The sequence below is a fragment of the Coloeus monedula genome (assembly GCF_965178545.1).
Source record: "Coloeus monedula genome assembly, chromosome: 2".
Taxonomy (NCBI): Eukaryota; Metazoa; Chordata; class Aves; order Passeriformes; family Corvidae; genus Coloeus; species Coloeus monedula.
This window is the reverse complement of record NC_138782.1, coordinates 97828102-97852608: the sequence shown is the minus strand read 5'-3', so window position 1 is coordinate 97852608 and position 24507 is coordinate 97828102. Positions and strand designations below refer to the sequence as shown.

The 24507-nt window shown below is 33.1% G+C and overlaps 1 protein-coding gene across 1 annotated transcript in view; it reads right to left on the bottom strand.

Moving 5' to 3' along the window:
• The window catches only part of CSMD1 (CUB and Sushi multiple domains 1), a gene marked incomplete at both ends in the record, with an annotated part of 1098128 nt that overhangs the window by 160027 nt on the left and 913594 nt on the right, over positions 1-24507 (bottom strand). Inside the window, 8 exons of the mRNA XM_082276664.1 lie at positions 1395-1508; positions 2976-3092; positions 5423-5617; positions 7541-7728; positions 10514-10652; positions 12714-12905; positions 21130-21332; positions 23182-23308. Coding sequence (XP_082132790.1) covers positions 1395-1508; positions 2976-3092; positions 5423-5617; positions 7541-7728; positions 10514-10652; positions 12714-12905; positions 21130-21332; positions 23182-23308 — 1275 coding nt within the window. The remainder of the gene's footprint in view (positions 1-1394; positions 1509-2975; positions 3093-5422; positions 5618-7540; positions 7729-10513; positions 10653-12713; positions 12906-21129; positions 21333-23181; positions 23309-24507) is intronic.

Sequence of the window (24507 nt, the reverse complement as noted above, 5' to 3'; positions counted from 1 at the left end):
TGGCTTCAATAAAATATATGGTCACACATGAACTATATTACATTATTAACTTTCTTATAGCATTGCAAATTTTATTTCTGATTTGAGGATTAATAAAGATATTTAATGTAATTTAACACCTTTCCTGACATATCTGTCAGGAGTCATGATAAAAGTTCAATAATGAAACACTCTAGACAAAATTGCAGTACTTCCACAATGATTCCATTACATATGACTACTATTTTTTTTCTCACTGGACTGCATAAACCCATATTTTATGAAATTCTACAGAAATGAATGATGATTTAAAATATCTTATATAACTAGGTATATAATTCTTTCACTTTGATTAATTTTATATTATTGCAAGTAGTGATTTCATGTAACAGAATCCTTAATCAATGTAAATCAGGTGTGTCAGATATAATAAATAAAAATCAGAATTTTAAGTTCCTTTCAAGTATTTTTAAATGTCTGCTGTGAAAACAGACATTAGTTTCAACTTTTCCATGATAGTTTGATGCAGTAAAATTTGGTGCTTAGATGGGCTGTCTCTTAAAATGAAAAATTTAATTTTGTTTTGTTGCTAAACTCCTGTCAGTAATTCAACAAATCTTAGAATTTTTTGTGAACTCTTACTATGACACAAATAGCTAGGATTCACCAGAGGAAAATTAAAAACTGAGTTTTTCATATAATAATATATTTACTAGAAATCAAATAGATATGTTACATTCTTTTCGTATGAAATATTTCTCCAATTATTCAAAGTAAAAACCAAGAAGCCATGAATAGCCCTGTACTGAAAAAATTTTAAACTCACATAAACTCTCCTAAATACTACAATTGTTTGACAAGTCACATTCATAGCTGCAGAAACATACTTACATATCACTGAAGATTAACACAGTCATTACACATGCACACATTGGATATTTGGCCATGTTGAAATCCATATAAGCTTAATTATGATTTCACAAGGTCAACATTTTGCTATAGTTACCTGAATGCAACAGCTGGCCTGCTTTTAGTCTAAGTGCATGTTTGCATACAGATAATTGCATTTTGTAAATACAAGTAATTTGTGTTTAAATTAGACATTCAGAATATGTAGATGTGTATTTCAAAAAGTTTAGGGGCAGAGAAGATAATTATACCATCCAATCTGCCCTCTTATACAGAGATCAGAGATTCCATTCAACTCTTTCTATACTCACCCAAGTGATCAGTTCTTGCCTAAACCATATGTTCCAGAATAATGTCTTGATTCAAAGATTTAGAAAGGTGTTCCATTCCCCTTCACATCCTGTTCCAATGACTTTATTTCCAAAGTAAATTCATAACATTCTCCTGATTATTTTTCCCATACCGAGCTGTGCAAGAAATGCATACTTCCTTTCTTTATTAATTACCTGAGTGGGATCCAGACAGTGAACTAAGTAGTCTAGCCTGAGAATTTTCTCCATCAAATAATTCTGCCACATCATTCAAAGCTGTCTGAAAATAGGCAAATTGTCCAAACACCACTACATTAAAAAAAAGAAAAAAAAAAAGAAAAAAAAAGTAAAAAAGAAAAAGAAAGTATAGACAGGAAAAAAATAAAAAGAGAGGAGATAAAAGAAAAACTTAGTCTTCAAAATCAAATTTAAGGATGTATTCTGCTTGTCTTATTTATTAATGAATTCCTGCACGAATTTTTCCAACTTATTTCATTGTGTAACATGATAAAACAGCTGCATTAAACTTAAGTGATAAGAATATTTCTTTTGTTCATTATTTCCATATTTTTAATTAAAACCAAATTTATTAAATCACGCTTTCACCAAAACTGTGCCCTCCAGTTAAACAAGTCTTATTGCTTAGGTACCTATGAGAATAAGAAAATGGAATATCTAAACAGAAAGGTTTGTACCAAAATTACATTGCCATCTATAGCAACTATTAAGGAGCATCTATTATCATATAGGATTAGTTGCTTACCTGGCTTTAGCCTGAGGAAGATTTTTTTAAATTTATTGATTTGTTAAATTTTAAAAGTTGCATTAGTACTTATTTTATCAGAAGGCTATAAAAGCTGATCAAATACTAAAAACACCAGTGTGTTACCAGCTTTGACATATTGCTACACTTAATTCGCACTTCAGCTGTACGTAATTTAAAGTGTATTAATAAATCATTTAATTATACATCTCACTCGTAAATATCAAATAGTTCACTGAATTCAAATATCATATAGCAATAGAAACATGAAGTAAAGCCAAGTAAATAAAAATATTATTTTTTTCACTCTAGCCATCTATATTTTATTTACAGCTGAGTCCTTACAGGTTTCATTGCACATAGAAAGTACCAAATGCATTAAGTTGGTGTGAATTCAGCCTTTAGGTAAAGAAGTAGTAAAATTAATCTTATTGCTACTTGTCTGGACTTAGAAAAAACCTGCTTTGTAGAAAACTATACCTTACCTACAATTGCACAAGTTTTACAGATTTTGTCCAAGTATTTCGACCCATTGAAACAATCAGTTTTGTGATTTTTCACAAACACTTCTGGTTCTTTAATGTAAAATTGCTTCCCTTCCCTCCACTGTCCACCTTAAAAAATATGATTCTATGCATCTTGCTTTTGTTAAAACATGAAAACCAAAAAGTTAAAATGTAGGAGGAATATAAGAACTTGTTTTCTGACACGTGATTTTACTTTACAGGGAGCTTGAATGAATGATTATCCTATGATGATGAACAATGTAATCAATGAGGATATTCAGGATACATTTAGGTAGCAGACATAGACGCCTTACCTGAAGTCAATTGATTACTCTAGGGAGAAGTAAAAGGTTAAAACCTTAGAATCATTTCCCATGTCAGGAATATATTTAGTTTTTATAAATAATTTGCAATACAATGTAAACTTGCAGTCATTATTACACATAAAGGACATTTGAACAGTAGAATGATGATAATGATTGATAAATCAATAGAAGAAATTCTTACCAAATTCTTTAGGAACAGTTATTGAATAATGACAAGTCTGTCCAGCAGTGTAATTATGAGGATAATTTGGTGATAAAACCACTCCCTCTGATCCAGTATACTGCCCTCCACATGGTGCTGGAAACAAACACAAAGAAACACATTATATTAATTAGAGTTGACTGTATTAGTTAAGCCTGAAAATAAAAATCTAAAGATCCCAAAATGACACTTACTGGTTTTGCTTTTGTTTGGTTTACCTGTACTGAAATATTTAATTGCTTTTTCTCAGGATATAATTTTATTATAATTTCTTTAAAATTAGAATACATGCAAGTTTTACTTGACTACAATTATTCCGATAGGACTGGAAGTATAAGTTATTTAATTGAAAGATACTGTAAAAAAAGACTTTAGGTTGGGTTTTCATTTGAATATCTGTCTATATCTATCCATGTTAAAAACAGGTCAGGAAAAAATATGGTACTGCATAAAAAAATGGCACAGAAAAATACATAGATATGCTGACACTACCCTGCACAGAATGCCAAGGATTCTGCTTTGTGAAGTATGCTTGTATTGCCTTTTTTTCATATCTTCCTAGATGATTATGAAAAGAGCATATAGATTATACATATAAAAAAATCCTTGGCTTCATATGTATATTAAAAAAACAACAGAAAGGTAAGAGAAATTTTTAGACCTACAGAAGTTAGAAGGAATATTTAAGTACAGTGGAGCTCAAACCTCCAAGACAAGTCAAGATTTATATGAATAGTAGTTCTGTCTGTATCATGAGAAAAACAATAACAATGAATACATGGCATGTTCCTCCATGTATAGGCTGTAAGTGTGGCATACTAAGGGACTGATGGAGTGGCTGTTTTTAAGTTCAAACATGTCCTTGTGTTGGACATTGATTCGTATACACTGAAAACAAACTATTGCTGTCACTCTTCTCTTTTGGAAAAGTCTGGCTTCCTATCAAAATCTTCATCAAAATATTAGTCTTGTATTAAATTAGTTACATGAATTTCAGTGATCTTTTTATTGTGAGAAATCATTTAATAAAAAAAACTATAGTTTTCACCAGAATAACAGATTGTTGTAAGAAGTTACCTTACCCAAAAAAACAATAATGAAATTATTTTATAAATAAATAAATAGAAATAAGGTCATTAAAAATAGCATAGCCACATTAATTTGGTTTTAAGCAAGGAAAATATCATTCTGCTAAAAGGAACAAAGTAAATCAATATTACCCTGCTGTGGGCATCTTACATATAGCAGAGTACAATCTAACACCTTCCTGGAAAGTAGCTCAGAGGAGGACCTGTGGCCCAGGTGGACAAGGTGAGTGGGGCTATGAAAGTACCCTGTTACCAACTCCTGGCTCTGCAGACCTAGCTCATGTGGAGCTGTGCCTAGTGAGTGAGGGCAGAGCCTGTGCTTGGCTCTTAGCCCTTGTTGAGCAGACCTGTTCTTTCTGCTCCCTGACAGGTCTTTAAAACCATGCTTGAAATATCTCCACAACTGTGACTTCCTTATAAAAAAAGGCAGCAATTAATACTACAAATCCTTCTCTTAGCTGCTTGTATGAATTATTTAAAAATTCAATGTAATGATAGAAGATGAGAAGTTTGATCTATCAGTAGGCAGAATAGGATTATGTGGCTGAGGTGAAACTCAAAGAAACTCAAATATCACAAGGAATTAGTATATGGCATGAATTTAAAATCTTTATTATTTCCTTCTCTTTTTGCTTTGAGGATATCAGAAATTATGCCACAAAGTCTGATTACCACATGAAATTCTCAAGTCATGAACATTTCACTGGAATGAAAGTGTATCACTTTTAATTTAAAACAAACTCCAAAGTTATGGAGTTGTAGAAATATTTCCTTCTAAGTTGTGCTTTTCTATAATTAAAAATCTAAAATTTTGCAGGAGATAATTTTTCACCATAAATAAACTAATACTGTATGGATTTTATTAGCTAATATATGTAAATTGTTTTTGATTTGTTAAAATTGGTCCATATGTATGTATATACACAATACAAACACTGAAACAAGGAATAGAAGATAAATTAGTTAGCCACATTTCTGAGATGTCATTTTAATTTTCTGCCTCAGTAACTATGAATCTTATTCCAAGCTGACAATTAATGCAGTATTGAGATGGTTGTGGTATCTATTCTAAATAATACTGGGTGTCTCAAGAACCTTACATATTACATTGTAATCATTATGAACATGTGTTGATTCCAGAGTTTAAAGACATTTTTAAATACTTAATACATTATTGACTAAGCTATAGTCCAACAGTCATCATGATTCTTATTTTTTGACCTCAGATTTGTTTTTTTCTTACACATGCTGTATGTGTAGAAAGTGTAAACAGCCTCAGGGACTGAGAAACTGAATTCACTGGGGGGACAAGGGAAATGGTAAGAAAACAGTACATACCATTACAAGATGGCAATGCTCTGTTCCATGCTGGTTTTCCATCTGCACCAATTACACATGTTATAGTTGAAGGTTCAATAATCTTATATCCAGAATCACACTGGTAAGTAATGGTTGAACCAAGCTTAAAGTCTGTTCCAATCCTTGTGCCATTCATGATGTTTCCAGGATCAAAACAAGCTTCCCGTGGCTTTTCTGTTAAAATGAATTACAGTAAATCTATATACACTTTCAATTAAAAAGAACATCAAAAAGAACAATTATCAATGGGTTTTTTCAATCAGTTTAAATTTTTCAACAACTTAGTAATATATTATTCTTGTTGAATCATGGATCATGGATGTTTGCATAAGATTAAAAGAGGAAATTATACTGAGAGGATCTAACCAAGAGCATTTTCTTCCTACCTTTTTTAGCAGAACCCTCCAGAAGCTGAATGTTTCCAATAAAGTTCAGTATTTAGTATTTAGAAGAAAAATGGCCAGTTCTAGAATTCACCACTTCTATATACATATATATTCTGTATATATATTGTTGACAAAAGGAAGATTATGGAAAATGTGGGTCCTCTCCAGAAAGAAATGGGAGACCTGATCACCCAGGACATGGGGAAGGCGCGAGCAGTCAATGACTAGGGCTTGCAGAAAAAGGACAAGGGGGAGTAGCTTCAAACTGAAAGAGGGTAGGTTTAGATTAGATACAGGGAAGTAATTCCTTACCATGAAGGTGGTGAGGCATTGGAACAGGTTGCCCAGAGATGTTTTGGATGTCCCCTCCCTAGAAGTGTTCAAGGTCAGTTTGGATGGGGCTTTGAGCAAACCAGTCTAGTGGAAGGTGTCCCTAACATGGCAGGGGGGGTTGGAAGTAGATGATCTTTAAGTCCCTTCCAACTCACTGTTCTATCATTTTATACATTTTATATAAAATATGGAATAATATACATAAGAAAAATGTTAAATTATTAAGCAGAAGCATACTGTCCATCAAGTACAATAATTTTCTTAAAGACAGTATTCTGTTCTTGTATCTTTTATTTTTATCTCATTATAATTTCATTTAACTTCCAGTTGCATAGAGGAACTGATATCAGACTACGCCGAGAATAAAAATTAGACGCACAGTAAAAATGTGTGTGCACATTTTCAATCGCCGTCGTTATCTCTTTATCTCCTTCTGCTCAACACCTCATTTTCTTTCCTTGCAGGCCTTGCAGATTTCCTGGAACAAATTGCTTTCCCATTTTTTTGATATTTCTTTTGGACAGGGACAAACAGTCTAAGATTTCATTTATGGCAATATGACAATTACTTTGGGAAGAAGAACCTTGCAAGTATGGAGAATAATGCATGATTCTGGATGACAGAAGAAGACTAAATACAAAAAGGATTTCATAGGTCTTTTTCATTCCTCTCTCTTTTATAGGTATATATTTTTTTGTATTTCTTAGATCTTTTTGTCTTTCATTTTTAACATGTACATTAATGTGGTTTGCTTCCATTGTCAAGAATAAGAAGCTGAGGCAGCACTTCTGCTGCTGAAAAACAGCTTGATAAAACTCAGCAAAGATTATAATCAAGCCACAGACAGCATCTGTGACTGGAAAAGAAACCAGCATCTTCAATGATTTTCTGACTTTAATAAACAGTCAGCCTAACCCAGTCTCTATCTAGTAAGAGGCACCCCCTCAAAAAAAAATGCAATTACTATCCAGTAGTATTTATTCAATAATGCATTTGTAGATTCAAAACAATGTGGAAAGGAAAATGTATTAGCATGTATTGACAAGAAAGAAAAAACAGTCAGATGGCATTCTTGGGTAAGACAATTTCACTGTTGTAAAACTTTTTTCCAAATGTTACTTTTGATGTGCGTCTTCTACCTATTTTTTTTTTTTTCTGGAAGATGAAAAAGTGAATAAGTGATGTGAAAGAGATTTCATGAAATAGGATTTCTGTATTCCTTCACGTATTAACAGAAAATAGTTTTTAAAACATATGTTGATGCATCAAGGTATTTGGCAGTTCAGTTATGGGTACATACAGAAGTAAACAGATTTGAGTCTCAATAATCACTAAATAACATTTTTTCCTTTTATTTAGATTACCATGAGAACAGTACCTTTATAGTCGATGGCAAATCCTGACATTCCAACAGAAGCATCACTGCGAAAAGCCAGAAACAGACTGTTACCACTGCTCTCTATTCTTTCAGGAGCCTGTGAGCCTTGAAAACTGCCAATTAGAGGACTGTTGGAATCTTCTCCTTCATAAATATGTAGAAAATCATAACTGGGTTCCATATTGAAACTGAAAATAAAGGGAAAAAATAATTAACTCTTCAAGGTTTTTTTAATGAGTTAAACATTACTGTGACTGTAGCTGCCAATTTTATGCCTAAACATTTTCTTCTCCAGAAATAAATGTCTTTTTAAATGTGATTCACAGTAAAAGTTCACTAACTTTCAATGGAGTTCTTTTTACCATTTATATGAACACATTCAGCTTTCTAAAAGCCATCACGAATATCCTCCCACCTATCTTAAACAACTCTATCAAGATCATGGAATCACTTTCTTCAGAAAGGCTGCCTCTTACCAGTGACCACAGGAATGAACCAGGAAAGTAGCTTGAATTAAAAGTCCAGATTTAGTGGGCTAAACTGGATTATACTAATTCCACCCATTACAAACATAAGTTTATAATTTTAGAAACAAGATGCTGTCATATGGATAGAACACTATCTTGGAACTTGCTTTTGTTCTTACCCAAATGATATCAGACATGATAAATTAATGTGAATTAATATTAATTCTCACCAAGACATCTACATTATGCTGTATTTGATAACACTTATATGTTTTACAAAGTAATTATGAAGATAATACAAATGGAATGTCTTTCAGAGGAATTTAACTGAGGTGAGTTCTGAGACAATGTAAAGATAAATCTCAGGCAGTTCTAGGAGAAATGCATACAGAGTTAGATAAAAGGATATACTAGGAACACAGAAGAAAAGATAAGAAATTTGAAGCTACATTAAAAAGGGCAAGCAAGGATTCAGTCAGTTGGATAGTTTTGGGTTTTTTTCTATTTATCTTTGTAGAACAAAATAAATAAATATGTCTTTTTCCCAAGTGTGACAGTCAGCTGTTTGTCTATTACACCAGTTAGTATTGTTAGATGCAAACTTTTCCAAATTATGTAAGACAGAAGGAATAATATCTTTAGCTAAGTAATCAGCAGGAAGTATTTTCATAATGCCTAATGGAAACAGCTTCATATAATGAATAATATTTTATGCCCTATTTTCAAGAAGTAAGAGAAGCCAAAAAAATATTTTAAAATATTTGCTAAGACAGAAAATTTTTAGTTGAGGGTTTTAGAAGTGTTAAAAGGAATAGAAACCTAAAGGCCAAAACCAAGGAAAATCAAATTGTACAGAGCAATGTTTTTCAATCTTTCTGTAGGAAACACACATTTGAAAAAACATTTTACATCTCCTTATTCTCAGTCCACATTCACATCCTGTGCAGACACTGCTGCTTTCTCAAAGCCTGTTCTGTGAGAATAGCACAGGCCTCAGCTGTAGCATTCTGCCAAGTATGAGAAAGGTTAGGTGAAATGAACAGAAAATGGTATGTTAAGAAAGTAGGTTTTGCAGAATAATGTCAAAGAAACGTTATTTCCTCTGCTCTTCATCATCTGCCAAAGGTCTTGGGGGTCTGGGGAGGCTCCTGCTCTCTGGAAGGTGGCCAATGTTAATGCAATTTACAAGAAGGGTGTGAGAGAAGACCCAGGAAACTCCAGGCCTGTCTAACCTCAGCTACTGAAAACTGTGTGTATTATTAGACTGCAATAATTTAGAAAACTTATTGGAAGTATAGCATAAACAGAAAATTCCATTATATTGATCATACTGTACTCCTCATAACAATGCTTCCAAACAAATCTGAATACTGAGTAAGTTTCTTCCATCTTATTTGAAATGGAGCATTTGAGCCAATTATTTAGGCAATCCACAAAAATATGGTGCCTACTACACCTATCATGTGACATTTTCAAGAGTGTAATTAGTGGAGAACTATTGTCATCTATATGCTATTTGATCAAATACCTGAATAACAGAATTACCATATTTTTTATTATATAATTTCAAGTACCTTATGATTCCATTCTTCAATTTTGTGTCTATCAATAGTTTTTAGAAAATAAACTGCAGTCCATAATTAAAGAAACTGGATTTTTTTTTTTTTGGTTTGGTGTTGTTTGGCTGTTGTTGTTCTCTTGGTGTTATATTGATTTTTTTTCACACAGAAAGGGTACAAATATTACACAGAAAAATTCTCAACCTAAAAGAATCACAGTTGATCAACATTCCACTGAAGTCAACAGCAATGTTTCCATTCTCTGCTTTAAAATCACACTTAAAACACAGTATCAAAAAATGAATAAACGTTGCATTTGTATCCATAGATACAGCAAGCAAGATGATTATATAGGACTGATTCAATTAGAAACAATAAACAGAGTATATGAATATGACTATATCCCTGAACTTCAACTTGTAAAAATCTATGCAACACATATAGATTGATTATGGAACATAGAGGAAATAATTAAAATTGTGATACAACATTATTGCAAAGTCTTTTATCTCTTGACTAAATAGAACAATTTTCTTTCTGATCTATTCACTTTAAGCAGAGTATATTAGGCTGTATTTTTAAAATCCTGTAAGAACTGACTTACAGATAGAATTTCCACTGCACTTTAAGTGCACCACATTTAAGTGTACCACATTATTAGGTACAATAGCATAAATCAAGCACTTCAACAAATTGATAAAGTCTTTCAAGGATTTTTATTTGATATGTCACAGAAAGTTTTGTTCTTCAGGAATATATTGGATAGCAAAGATACTATATAGCTATATATTTTTTCTTTTACATTTTTTGGAATCAATGATACAGCACGTATTAGATATATGCTCCAGGATGTAGCCAGAGAATTTAATTAGAAGCTTTAAGAAATTATAAATATTGCCATTTTTAGATTTAACTTTAAAACAGAGACATTCATTGAGAAAAGGTACCTTTTGAATATCAAGGCAATGACAAAGTCAGGGTTTACTTTTATTCTCCAGTCACATTCTTTCCCAGGAGGATAAGGCTGTGGATAGTTAGGTGATAAAATAACTCCTGCTGGGCCTGTCAGGTTTCCCCCACAAGCAGCTGTCACAATGCAAAAAGAAATAGGAATATGGTCACATTTTAAATTCACAAGCACATACTAGCTGTTAAGTAGGAGCAAAATGATTTCTACATTCACCAATAATAATTTTTTAAAAAAAACAGAACTTTCCCACTTCCTCTTAGCAAAAAATTTTCTATTTGCCTTTTAAAAAAGTGACCTCTGTTCATATTCAAAAGCAGTACAGGAAAAATCTTTCTAAAGGAATAAAAAATATTAAGTTAATTAGGAAGTCCTGTATATTTTTGGTATTACTTAATCCTGTCTCTATCATGCAGAAAATTTCTTATATACTGGAAGTACTTTAAGAACTGGGAAAGCTCAGTAGTACGACTCAGGTTGCAGTTTCTATTGACCATAGATGTTGCAGAAATCAGTTTGATTCACTTAGTAAAGATATTACACAAATCAAAAATTAAATACATCCATTTAGTTACCATGAATTGAATGTGACTTTTAAACAGATAAGGAATCCTACTCTCATAGATGATAATCACATAGAAGTCTAACAAAAAAAAGTAAAGTAGTCAATACAGGCTGAACCTACATTACCAACTCAACCAGACTCAGAGAAACACATTTTAAGTGCAAACCAGTTGGTGCTAAGGATTTGGCATCTACACAAAACATTTTAAAGAGGTTTCTTTTCACACCATTCCACTTATAAGTCAGCATACTAAAGTAAGGACTTTATGAAAATGTTAAAATTACATATAATGGCTTTACAGAACTCTTAAGGTTTCTACTATTGTCATGTCTACACTAAAGATTATTTTAATCTGCTTTCCCCTTCAAAGTCACCTTGAGTATATGGAAGAATAACAGGAACTATGTATATACTTTTTCACCAAAGGTATTCTCTCTTTCTTTCTCTTATTTCCTTCTTTCTTTTATGTTTGTTTTTGTTGGTGTTTTTTACTAGACAATAAAGAAATATGGAGTGATTATAATTGGTATTCAAAGTAAAAGTATGAATCTTCTAGACCTTTAGATACCATACATATATTATTTTGATTTTTTATTTAGATGTTTAATTTGTGAATGATCCCAATATGTTTAGTAAGCATTTTCATACTACTTTGTATGCTGCACATAAGATATCCAGAAGAAAGTAAGCAGATAATGTGCTGCTCCAATTCTGTTACATGATATGGAGTCAGAGAAACTATCCTCTATTATCTTGAATCTTGCACAGTATTTTTACTTCAGAGAAACAGAGGGACTGCAGTTATTTGAGGATATGGTATTTTGGAAAGTGCCTCTCCAAAATGCCTTCTAGAAAGAAAAAGCATTATGTTTATTCCAGAGACTTTGGGTTTTAGGATTGCTAAAGTAAGTCTTCATTTAATTATAAATCAGTAGGCAACAAAATAACAAGGATTTAAAAAATTACTATGCCTAGCAGATAAATTTCCATATGTTGGTTACTCTTACAAAACCTACACTGATGACCTTAAAATACAATTCAGCAAGCCTGTAATTATTACTCTACTGGCAAGAACCCCAGTGAAACATTTATACAATCTAGCACTATGGATCCACCCTCTCCTGGTGCTATGGAAATATATCGAAGTTCTTTCAACAGCATTGTAACTTGGATCCCCTTTTCTGCATCTACTTTTCCCGATAAGTATCCATCTTCCAAGGTATTGCACAGGATGGGTATTTAATCTGTAAGATAACTCAGAAAGTTTTCAGAATAAATAATGGATCACAGTTATGTAACCAAACTATTACACAGGGGAACATTCTAATGAGACCATTTCAATATGATTTTTTTTATCCAAATCACCACTTCTGTTTAATTATTTCTATTAGACTTTGTCAATTTTAAACTTTTATGAAGTTTAAAGAATAAAGCAAGAAAATCACACCCAAAAATGGTGTTAATCAAGAGAATGAGACTGACATTTTCTGTAAGTACTAAATAACTGAGTTCTGCAGAGATCATCGCCCCAGCAAGAGCACCATATGCCCAGTAACTGAACAAGAAATCTGATCTGTATTACTCCTGAATAGAGACTAACATCTCATCTTAATACCTATGCATGTAGGAGGATCAGGTTGCCAGAAGAATCGGTTATTCAGCTGCACACATGTAATTTTAGCCTGTCCTTGCAGCTGATAGCCGGGGTCACACTGGAAGGTGGTGGTGTCTCCAGGTTCTCTGCTGTCTCCATATCTAGTGCCATTCTGCGGTGTCCCAGGATCATTACAAGTCGATGCAATGGAAGCTGCATGGGAATGATGAAATAAAAGCTGTAAGGTGTAGATACTTACTTACCATCCATAATTAAATGCACATGTTCACATTAGCATTCCAACCAGAGACAATATTATTTGCTCTTCAGTTAATATAGGAAGGAGTTTTGTTCCTTTACTTTTACAAAAACCTGCCCACTGAGATACATCATGATTATGTTGACTGTCTGCCAGTATCTTTAGTATAAAAATGGCCTGAGAACTAGTAACTCCTGTTCTCACTTTAATATTCTGGTTATCAAAACAGATTTGATGCCGTTTGCACAATAGTGTATCATGTTGTAAATAATATTGTTTTATAGTCCTACTATACTGTAGCATGCAAATGCTGTTTACCCCCATCTGGCTAAATTAAATAGCAGTTTATGGAGCCCTGAGGTTCTCATTTCAGGGGCAAGAAACAACTTTCTTAGAGATAGTTTAAACTGAACCTTAGCAAAATATCTCACTTATGATCAGTTCTCAGTAGTTGCATATGGATTTTTCTTTCTAAAAGAATAAATTCATTTAAAAAGCAATGTTAAACTAACCATCAGTATGGGATGACTTAAAGCAAGTAATCACCCAGAAAGTGGATACACAAATCTACATCTACTGTGGATTTTCGGAAGATGCCAGGTCTCTTCTGGCTTCGGGTTCTCTTCTACTGGCTTCAGGTATTCAGACATCCTGAGTTGCAACAAACTTTGCAGTCTTCCAAAGGAAAGGAGGTCCCATCTCTGGAGACTAATGTCTCTACTGAATTGCACTCTGTTTCCTACCAGTCCTTACCCAAACATCTTTTTCAAAGAACTTACTACAACTGTGAACAAAAGCCAAAATAAGAAGTCATAAATCCAGTGTCACAATTGTCATTAATGGTACTGGTGTCTACCACCAATATGCAACCTTCCTGACCATAATAATCCATTTCCTGAATTAGCAGCTGCATCTATTCCTTCTGTCCACACCAAAGGAGTATACCACTATAAGAAACAGCAAGAGCAACTAAATATTTGCAAACTTGAAAGAACTACCAGATTGTACAACTGGAAAACTTTTTTTTTACCCTGTATTGTAAATTTTCAGAGGGGAGAAAGGTTGAAAAAAAAAAAAAAAAAGAGTAAAATAAGAAGCAACTATTTTGGATTCTTAAAGCAGCTTTATGCATGTTCAAGCAAATGGGTGGTCACAGGTAAATCGCAGAAATTGTAAAACATCTTTGTGGGAGAATTTGTGGATTATTACAATTAACACACTAGAAACACACAAACTTTGTTTAACATTTTATTGTTCATAGGTTTTTGTCGTTGTTTCCATTCCAAAACAATAGATCTCATACTTTGGATCATTCCTATATGCAAATGAAGCAAAAGATATGGCAGGTTTTTAACTGTGGTGGACTTTTTTCCACTAGGAATTACAGTAATAGCTGTCACTACTAATGACTACTCTGTAAGCATTCCCCAGGCACCACTCTGACAACTTACCTGACACCCCATAGTAGTGCAGTTTACTAAAAGTATGTTTGGCCACAAGGGAATGAAAGCATGGTCATGACCTCAGAGAAGTTCTTCCTGATTTGACAGACAGCAACAGCTCTGAACAATGGATCGCTCTAGTGCTTATCTGTTAAAGACTTGCAATTCTTTCAAGTAAATGAGCACAAGCCTATCCCTATCATTAGCTGTTGTCTTTTTTTTAAACATATCTCTGAATAGATTAATTTTCTTCTTAAAAGGTTATGTTATGTAATATTTCAGCAAACAACACTTTCCCATTCTGTGTCAAGTATCCATCCACTAGAAGGGACCAATGCCTTCTAATATTAATTTCACTGTTAATTTCTTATATGCAAAGTTCTAAATTTTAAAAATTATCACAGATATTTAATAAACAAAATGTTCTTTACACTGTTGGTCTTGCAGCCTCAGAAGTTATTTTATGTATTTGAAACCAACAACTGTTTATTGTGCCAAATACACTTGATCCTAATTAAATAGAACACCAGACATTTAAGCACTGATATGTCATCTAGTAAAGGGAATATTTAGACAGACTGTCAACTTTTCAACTTGCCTCCTTTCCAAGTTGTTTCACTTCTCAAGAATCCCAAGAGATTCTGTAACTGTATGAAAATTACAAGTCTGATATTGCTTCATTTCGTATTTTGCAAATATCTGAAGTGTATAGAGGTCATATGAATTTATAAGTATTTCAGAAATTAAAAATTACCAGCTTTCCATCACTGCTCTTCTTTTATAACATTTAACAAGTAAAACATACACGCTGTAAAGCAAGGAAATCAATAACTTCCTTTTAGGCTCAAGGATACAAAATCAAACTAAATTACAGAGTTAGACTTTTAAAAAATGACTGAGAAAAATTAGGTTACTTAAATGGCATAGCCAGGAGATGAGATGTGAATGCCACTAAGCTGGAAAATAAGTAATTTCTGCTTCTCAGCTCTTGCATATGTGCTCCAAGCCTTAAGCTTAGATGATACTCAGTGGGCTATAAACTAATCCTCTGTACAGATTTCCTGTCACTTACTGTCTCCTCTGCTCAGAGAGGAACAAGCTTCTGTGTGCATTAAAGATGGAACTTAGAGGTAGGTTCCAGAAGATCAGACAGCTGGGAAAACCACAGATTGCTAAGGAGTTTTCAGACCTCCATGTGTAGACAGCCACTGTGTTAAGCCTCCCTGTTTCTAACTTAAGAATCTTTCACAATCCCAATTTAGATTTTATTTTGTATTTGGTCCTCAAATTATATTTCAAAGTTGATTTAAAATTGAACTGAAAATCAATAGGAGACTGCTTTCGGAAGATGACACTGTGTATTTGCAAGGCTGCAGACCTGTGAGAAAAATGATAGATTTTTGGTTAATTTATCTTTTACTCTTTTTTGGTTTTTTATATAATTTTTATCTTGTTTTCTCTTGTACCTCAAGGAAATAAAAACATTGCCTCCATCCATATAATTTTCACTATGTCTGTGGTAATAATCATGTAAGCCATTTGCTGTAGTGTTGTGCTACAGACAGTATATTTTTTCTAGTCCACATGGTTATAGAAACAATATTGACTTTTCCAGGCTTTTAAATTGCACAAGCTTCCCCGTTTAGTGCATAATGTTTGGATAATAATAAGCCTGAAAAGGAATTTTGCACATCAAAGCTGAGACGTATGTAGGATTTTCAGTGACTTCAGGCTAACATTTCAAAATGCCAAAGAATAATGTTTGTTTTCTAAAAAGTAACTCACATAACATGTGTAAATGTAAAGACTAAGTACTTTGCAAATTAGCATCAACAACATATTTAAATGTCATGTATTGTCCAAGAATGTAAAGGAAAAAGAAACCCAAATGCCACTGAAGCCTCTTAATTAAGGTCTGGAGAAAAAAATCTCGTAAGTTTAGAGATAACCACCAAAGTAACCTATAAGATTCATTTTTGCTTAGTTCCACAGGAACCAAATGAAGAACTACTACCCCCTATGAGGCTGAGGATGCCTTCCCCAGGCCATGGATTAGATGATGGATAGGAGTGCAATGACAGTTTCATTACCACGGTTTCATCACTATGTTATTGTGAGCATGAAATGCAACATTTATAACATCACAGACAGCAAAAGACAATGAACTGTGAAATTATTAGGTTACAGACTTGAAAAGGGTTGAATTCTTGTGTCTTGTGACCTTTTATTTTTATTTTAACAACGGATGTCTTAATGGATTTTATTTTTATCGAACTCAAAATTTATTAAGTTAGTAAGGCAGATATGTGATTATACATTATGCATTGTAAATTTCTTTTAAAATATATTTTTGTGCTATCCCCCTTTTCCCAAAAATTTAATTGTGAACCAATCTGGAACAATTGCATTATGAATTCTAGCAATGAAGATTCTGTAATGGAAATACTTATACTATTTAAATGTGGCAGCTTAGGCCACTAGGCAAGTGATTAAAAGATATTTCAACAATAAAGGAACAATTTTCAAGACAACAGTACTCAGTTCAACATAGGTGACACAGTTACTGTAAAAGTTGCTGCAGAAAAACACATGATCAAAAGGAATTGCAAAGCTGGACAAAAGCAGAAATCATTGCTTAAACAGATTTGTCAGATTAAGCCAAATGCCATTAGGAACAACCAAACAGCTGATAGTTAAGCTTTTGCCAGAGGAAGTAAGTTGTCAACAGATGTCTCAACATCTGACAGAATAATTTCCAAATAATTGTTCTAATTATAATTGGTGTAACTTGCTTATTTGTATTATCATAATTGGTAACTTGTGCTGTTAAATTAAAGATTTAGTCAAGCATTTTTACTCACCATTGCTTATTTCTGCATATACTTCAAGAGCAAAATTTAAAAATATTGAGGAAGCAAGAAAACAACCGAAAAATCAAAAGTGGACAACCAACTATACAAATGCCTTCATTTTGTATCTTTGTATCTTCTAATGAGACAGAAATATTACAATAAATTGAGAAAAAGTGCCTTGCTACTTTATTAACATCTTGACAGTTGTTTTATACTAACAAAAAAAAGATCACATCTTTGCTTGTATGAAAGCAGAGATAGGCACATTTTTAATTAAAGTGTGTGCTTGCAGAATACTATAACTAAGAGAAATTAACAATGCTGCAGAACCAGAGATAGGCATAGAATATTATCATAGATAGGTCTGATTCTAGAAAAGCCAGACATCTCAAAAAATTATTAGTTTTTTTTTTTAATTTTAAGAAGACTGTGAATAAAATCCTTTGATGTATTATTTGCCTTGAGGACCAAAATCTGTAAAACCACCTAAAGACCTATAAATTCATCATTAAGTTGAAGAAAAGGATACAGTTCTCTTAAGTTACAACAGCTGAGAATTTAGTTGAAGAAAAAAAGGATAGACTGTAAGGGTAGAACTAATATTAGATATTTTTAAACTAAGGCTATCAGAGCCTGTAAGAATTACATTATGACTAGAAACTACCAGTGCTGCTCCTATCATCTGTCACTTCTATTGTTTTTGCTAAATATCAAGTAAAAAAAAATTATACTGTTAGAAATAAAAACCCTCAATAAAATAAACTTTAGGTCAATAAAAGCAATGGACCATCCATTAGCATGGGATCCAAGTGCTTACAGAAGTCTAGAGTAGATGAAGAATAAACATTCAGGGCAAGATTGATCTGCTTCAACATAGGTGACTAGTCGCATTTCAGATCCCTTATCATATCCAAGGAATCAGCACATGACTGGAAGATAGGAGTGAGAACTTATGGCTGTGTGACCTTCTGCAGTGGCAGATGGAGACTAGCCAGCACACTTTATGACATCTCAAAGGAAACTAGACACCTAGGAAAAGACAGATAGGATTCATTTCATCTGTTCTTAAATACTTAAAAGTTTGAAAATTACTAGTAGTATATCTAGACCTGTAGCTGATAAGAAGAAAAAGGCAACTTCAGATGGAAATTTATCCCATTTACCTTAGATATGTACTACAGAATTAAGCTAGGTTAGATAGCACTTTTTTAATGGTTAACTTACGAAAGAAGGTTTTGCTGCCAGTAATTTTGTTTCTTTGCAATAAAGAAGACAAATAACCAAATCTGCTTATACCCTTGTGCCAGAAGGAGCTGGTCGACATCTCTACTTGTAATACATAGCTTAAATGTATTTAATCCCCAGAATAAAGGTCAGTTTTGTACACTGAACTTCATTTTTTGTCCCTTTATGCATAACTAAATGGTTATTAAGTTTTAATGAAAAGCATTAGACTGATTACAATCAACATAATCATTCTTGTCAGTTCATGTCCTCATGCTCTACATGCTGAGCTAAGTGGGTAAGACAGGGAACTTTAACGTTCAAACATTTTGCAAGATTCAGCCAATTACTTTTTTTTAAATTAAAATACCTCTAATTACACTTACAATAAACAGTAAGTAATTTATAAGTGATATTTTCTGATCTACCTCAAACTACCCTTTCACAGCACCTCTTTTTTAGTCAGAGGCAGTTACGGCATTCTAGAATGCAAAGTATAGAGACTAATTAGCACATTCACAGCACAATGAAACAAATTCACCAGATGCAAATTAGCACTTCAATGTTTTGTGTTTAAGTTGCTCATTTGATCTGATACTCAGAAATGTATGTCCTTTATATGATTCCATAAAGGGGTGTTCATGAATGCAGACACTCATCCCAATTGCATAATCCAATACGGAAGCTGCATTATTGAAGGTTTTCCAATTCTGTGCAATTCTGAACCTGAAATTTACTTCTTCAATTATAATTAGCAGCTAAATGAAATACTCATTAACAGATGCAACACTTGAAAATCCTTCACATGACACAAAGACAGAAAACTTCACCAATTACCTTCATAGAACTCATAATAAAACGTCTGCATCTTCTGCAATTGCCAAAAAAAAAAGTTTGAGCAATTCAGAAATCTTTTACATATTGAGTTACAAACTACTAAAGTACTGAAATGTCAATATTCTGTGCAGCTTTGCTACAAACTGTCTGACAGTTTGAACACATGATGAATACTAAAGCATAAAAAGATTCCCCGTTAGCCATAGATTAATTACTCTAAGTGCTTTACATATCAAGGCCGCAGTGGTCTGCACATTGCCTCAAGAGGACTAAATAAACTAGATTCTGATTTTTAGATTAAATACCTAAACATTTACTTTAACATATTCCTTAAATCTTATTTTTTACTCCTTACAATTTAAATATTAGGGACATATTCCACTTGTCAAACAGAGTGAATGAAACAGTTTTCCCTCTACTTGAGCACTCAGCTCTTCATCATTAATTCCAATTAATTCCAGTAAGACATACTCTGCAATTGCCAGCATGATCACTCAGTGCATCCATCAGATATTATACTAGGATGGGAAAAACAGTTATTCTGTCTTAAAGCATTAAATTGTCTTCTACTTACTATTAGTACCACTGAAGGTTAAGGAAAGTGTTGGTAAACAGAACTTCTTAAATATTTCTGTTCTTTCAAAATCTGTGCATAAAGGTATTTTCACATAATACAGTGTTAAACGTATTTGTTAATCCTGCCCCTGACAGGGAAAAAATCCCCAATTTATTTCCACAAATGTAAAACTTATCATGTAAAAAAAAACCTTTTTCATATAAAACATGAAAAGCAGTATATTCTATAGCACACTGGTGAGAATTTTTAGAAACATTTTTTCTGCTCTTTGTCCTTAATTCATTTTACATTTTACATTTTAACTAGGTTTTTTAGGCTGATGAAAGAGTGTTTTGGGGAGGCAGATACAGCATTCAGAAAAATATAGGAAAATGAAGTAAAATGCATTATTTAGAGACTAGATAACCCCCCAAGTTTATATCTTTATGTGAATAATAATGACTGAAAGCTGGTTAGAACCCATTACTTCTGAATGACATAATCTATGGAGAACAATACTACTCACACACATTAATTCATAATTTTCATATGTCTTGATCAGAAATACATACATTGTATCTAGACATTTAAGGATGCAATGACTGAATCAAAGACAATGATACAGTCTCCTGTGTCCTGCCCCTGCTCTTTAAGTCAAAATAACATTGAAAAACTCCACATACCCAGTTTTAAAATATTGATCACTTGTACAATGTTGATCATAGCTTCTCTATAACACAGAGAAGCTTTCGCTTTATACTTAAAGATCAATTTGATTAGTTTAAAAGTAAATTTTTAAGTGTATTTCAATATGGTAAGGCGTGTTTTAATTTTTAGCTTAATCATACAAAGGATATTTAAGGTCATAAAAATCATGCATCATGCAGTCAGTGTTTTGAGAAAAAAAAAGTCCAACTAACGTAAACTATAAACATAAAATAATACATTATTAGATAGCACTAGTGGGAATATTTATTGGTGCTGAAGAAAAGTTCTGTATTTACAGATCATTTTGACTTGTTAAATAGTGCTAATTAGATAGCACTAGGTCTGCGAATAAAAAAACCTAAAACATTCAAAGCAAATCCAAATATTCTCCCTAGTTGTAGCCATTTGCGTAAACACGTAACATAATGAAAATAATATAATCTCTTTTCTTCTAAAGACTGAGGAAGCTGCAAGATGAGAAAGAGTTATTAAGTACAGCAATAATGTATATAAATAGAGTATGAAACTATTATATTTGAGAAGAAAAATATTTACATACTTGAAAACTGAATGGAGAAGCCTGATTTGCTGATGAAGAAATCACTATCAAATTGTAATGTCAATGAGTTGAAAGTGCTGTGAATATCCTCTGGAAGAGCCGAGCCACTCCACTCTTTGAGAAGTATGCTGCTCTCAACAGGCCCATCCCATACCTTCAAGATGTCATGAGCAACCTCAGTATCAAAAACAATAAAATGCAGACTGCAAAGAGAAAGTAAAAGCACTGTGCATTACTCATTAAACACAATTACACAAAACTCCAAGCAATCTTTCCCAAACTGTTGTTTTAAGATGTTGTTTAGGACTGAAGAAGAGCTGGTGGTCCTGCAGAGTTATTCATTTTTCCTGTTGAACATGCTGATCTTGTAGGACACATGCAGTTCTGTTTTATAAATGTCTCAATGACAAAAAATGCCATTATGGGGGTAAGTCCTCAAGACTTAATTTATAAGTCTGTAAATTATCTTATTTTGATGATGAATATTTTAAGGTATACAAACTGTGATTTCATCAAAGATTTCCTCTTTTTATTCAAGTGAGGATATCAGGAATGCTGTTTTGCTGGAATTATATGCTACTGAAAAAAATGTAGTAGCTACTGGACAGTAGAACATATAGTACAAGAAGTCCTGTCAGCATGACATTTCCTTTCCTATACAAAAAAGAAAAAGATATAACAGATTGGCTTTTTGCTAAAATTCATAAAATATAAAACTGTATTATAATAAAATAATCTGTATTTACCTCCAGGTGAAGAATTAAATTTATTAAGGTATTCAGGAATGTTATCTTACTAGTCAAAATATGTGCATTGTCTCCCAGTCTTGAATATTTACATTCTTAATGCTGAAGAAATCTAATAGGTAAATATCAAAATGTCTTTTTTATTTTTTTATTTTTTCAAATAGTTGTGTGATGACATTTCTTCGTCTTATCAGTCATTAACTGGAAATCATCAATTTGAAAATTTTTATTTAAACAAAAATGTTGCATTGAAATAACACGATTGCGTAAATTCAATATTTGGCTTAGTGAAACAGGATTACAAAAGAAAAAGGAGAAAAACTTCCCACTGAATAACTCGTCATTTACTTATATTGTTTTGCCTGTGACTCCCTTTCAAATCAGAATATTCTGTGATTATGTTTGTCTTCCAGAGCAACACATACTGAAGGCCGACTCCCAAAGAGGTGGCTGGCCATCACCTACTCATAGGAAGTAGACAATAAATATTTTGTTTTCCTCTACTTCTATGCATGGACAACCTTTGCTTTTTTTTTTTTTTTTTTTTTTTTTGTATTAAACTAACTTTATTTTGACTCACAAGGGGTTTTTCTCATGGTATTTTCTCCCCGCCCCATCCTGCTGAGGAGGTGGTATCCAGACAATGTCAACCCACCAAAGACTTTTTCATGGCCCAGTGTGGGTCTTGAAATAACATTCGTTTTGTACGAAGGTGCTATAGCTATGGTAGTAATTGTGAAGTTCCTGTGCAGGTCATAGAGTTTGTTGGCTTCATTGATTATCTCTTTATTTTGCTGAATTTGGGAACATGTTAATTCAGACAATGGGTCTGTGCTTTGCCCTGGCATCGATGGCAGAGCTGTCTTGTGGAGAGGATGAGGGAATGCAATGTTCTTTTCCTACCTGTTGCAATGTTCTTTTCCTACCTGTGGTTCATGGGAATTGTTCTATTATGCAGATTCCTGAGGTTCTTGCTCAAGAACCTCAAGCTGTTTAATACAACTAATTAACAATATAACATATTTTGTATATGTAGGTTTTGTGGAATCTGGTGTTATCCTGGTGTAAAAGAAAACTTTTGGGTGAGGCAATACTCAGAGGTGCCCTGAATGCTGGTTATCTCGTCCTGTATCCAGGGACTTTACACCTGAACAGGCAAGCAACCCTGGAAAACTGATGCAACACCTTATAGAAGCGTATCTTGACTACCCCAGTGAAAACCAGAACTTGTGTAGAAAAATACAAGAATTACTAAAAATCTATAAAATACTGAAGTCAACCATAAATATTGAAATTTAGCACGTACCTTATTGTCTTTCCTGGATCTGCTTCAATAATCCAAGTGCAATGAAGATTGTTGTCATATGGTGCTGGGTAACCAGGGGACAAAATGCGCCCTGATGTAGCAGCATGAATTCGACCACCACACTCAGCTGCAAAATAAGGATTACATTTCTAATGAGACCATAGTAATTTGCACTTCCATTTTCTATTCATTCCACATCTCTCTGTTTTCTAAAAAGTAAATAGAGGGACCTTAAACTTTTGAAGTAGTACACATAGATACAAACCAGGACATGTACATAAGTTAAAAATGAGCACAATGATCTCATTCCTACCTTGTTATAAAGAAATAAACCATACTTCTGTGACTACGTTACGTAACTGACCAGACGAGTTCAATATGTACTGAGACTACAAAAGCACAATTTTAGCATTAGCAAGACAGCAAAAATGTGTCAGAAATATCCCATCTAACATGCTTGGCTTTTCTAACAATGAATGTTTGAATTTAAACTTCACAGCACTGAATAGCTTTCTGTTTTGCTGTAACGTCAAAATTATTTTATTTTTATGTTTTCAAGTTACTTCTATATAACTTCAAGTTTAATTACACCAAAAACCAGTCGGTATTGTCTAGAAATTTCCTTTGGTATTTAAAAAATTAAATACCATATGCTTGCAAAGCAAGAGAGTAAATCAGAAAGCTATGATTTGCTAGTGTGTGGCATCTGGTTTAAAACATTTTTACTATCAATGCTATTTTTGTGGAGACACCAATAGCAATTCTAAGCATCCATAATCAAATGATTCTAATGTCACTTGTTTAGAGCATCATGCTGTTGTCTGGCCAGTGTAAAGACACACCCTGATGAAACAGAACTGTGTAACGGTCATGCGCCACTGAACTAAAAAGGATCAGTGACTCTTCAGTTAAGTGATGTACTTGCATTTCTACTTCATTTATAGCGTTTCCTTACAAGTAGTTATTAAAAAATCCTACCATGGGGATTTATTCAAGCACAGCTGTACAGCAAGCATAGTAAGACAGAGATGATGGAAAAAACATTGCAGTTGGACCAAATAATCTACCAGCAACACTCCTAACAAATACTAATCTTTATACATGCCACCAAGTCGCTGCTCACAACCAAGATGTTACCATGAGGGAAAACTACCATTAAGGAAATAAGGTGACTGATTAACTTATTTATCCTGCTGATTCAATCACTTAAAACACTACATTCTATATACAGAACCAAAGCAAGAAACAGCTTTAGTACAAAATTCCTTCAAACATAACCCTTGTCTAGGATTTTAATTAATTTCCATTATACAAGAAAGTTTGGAA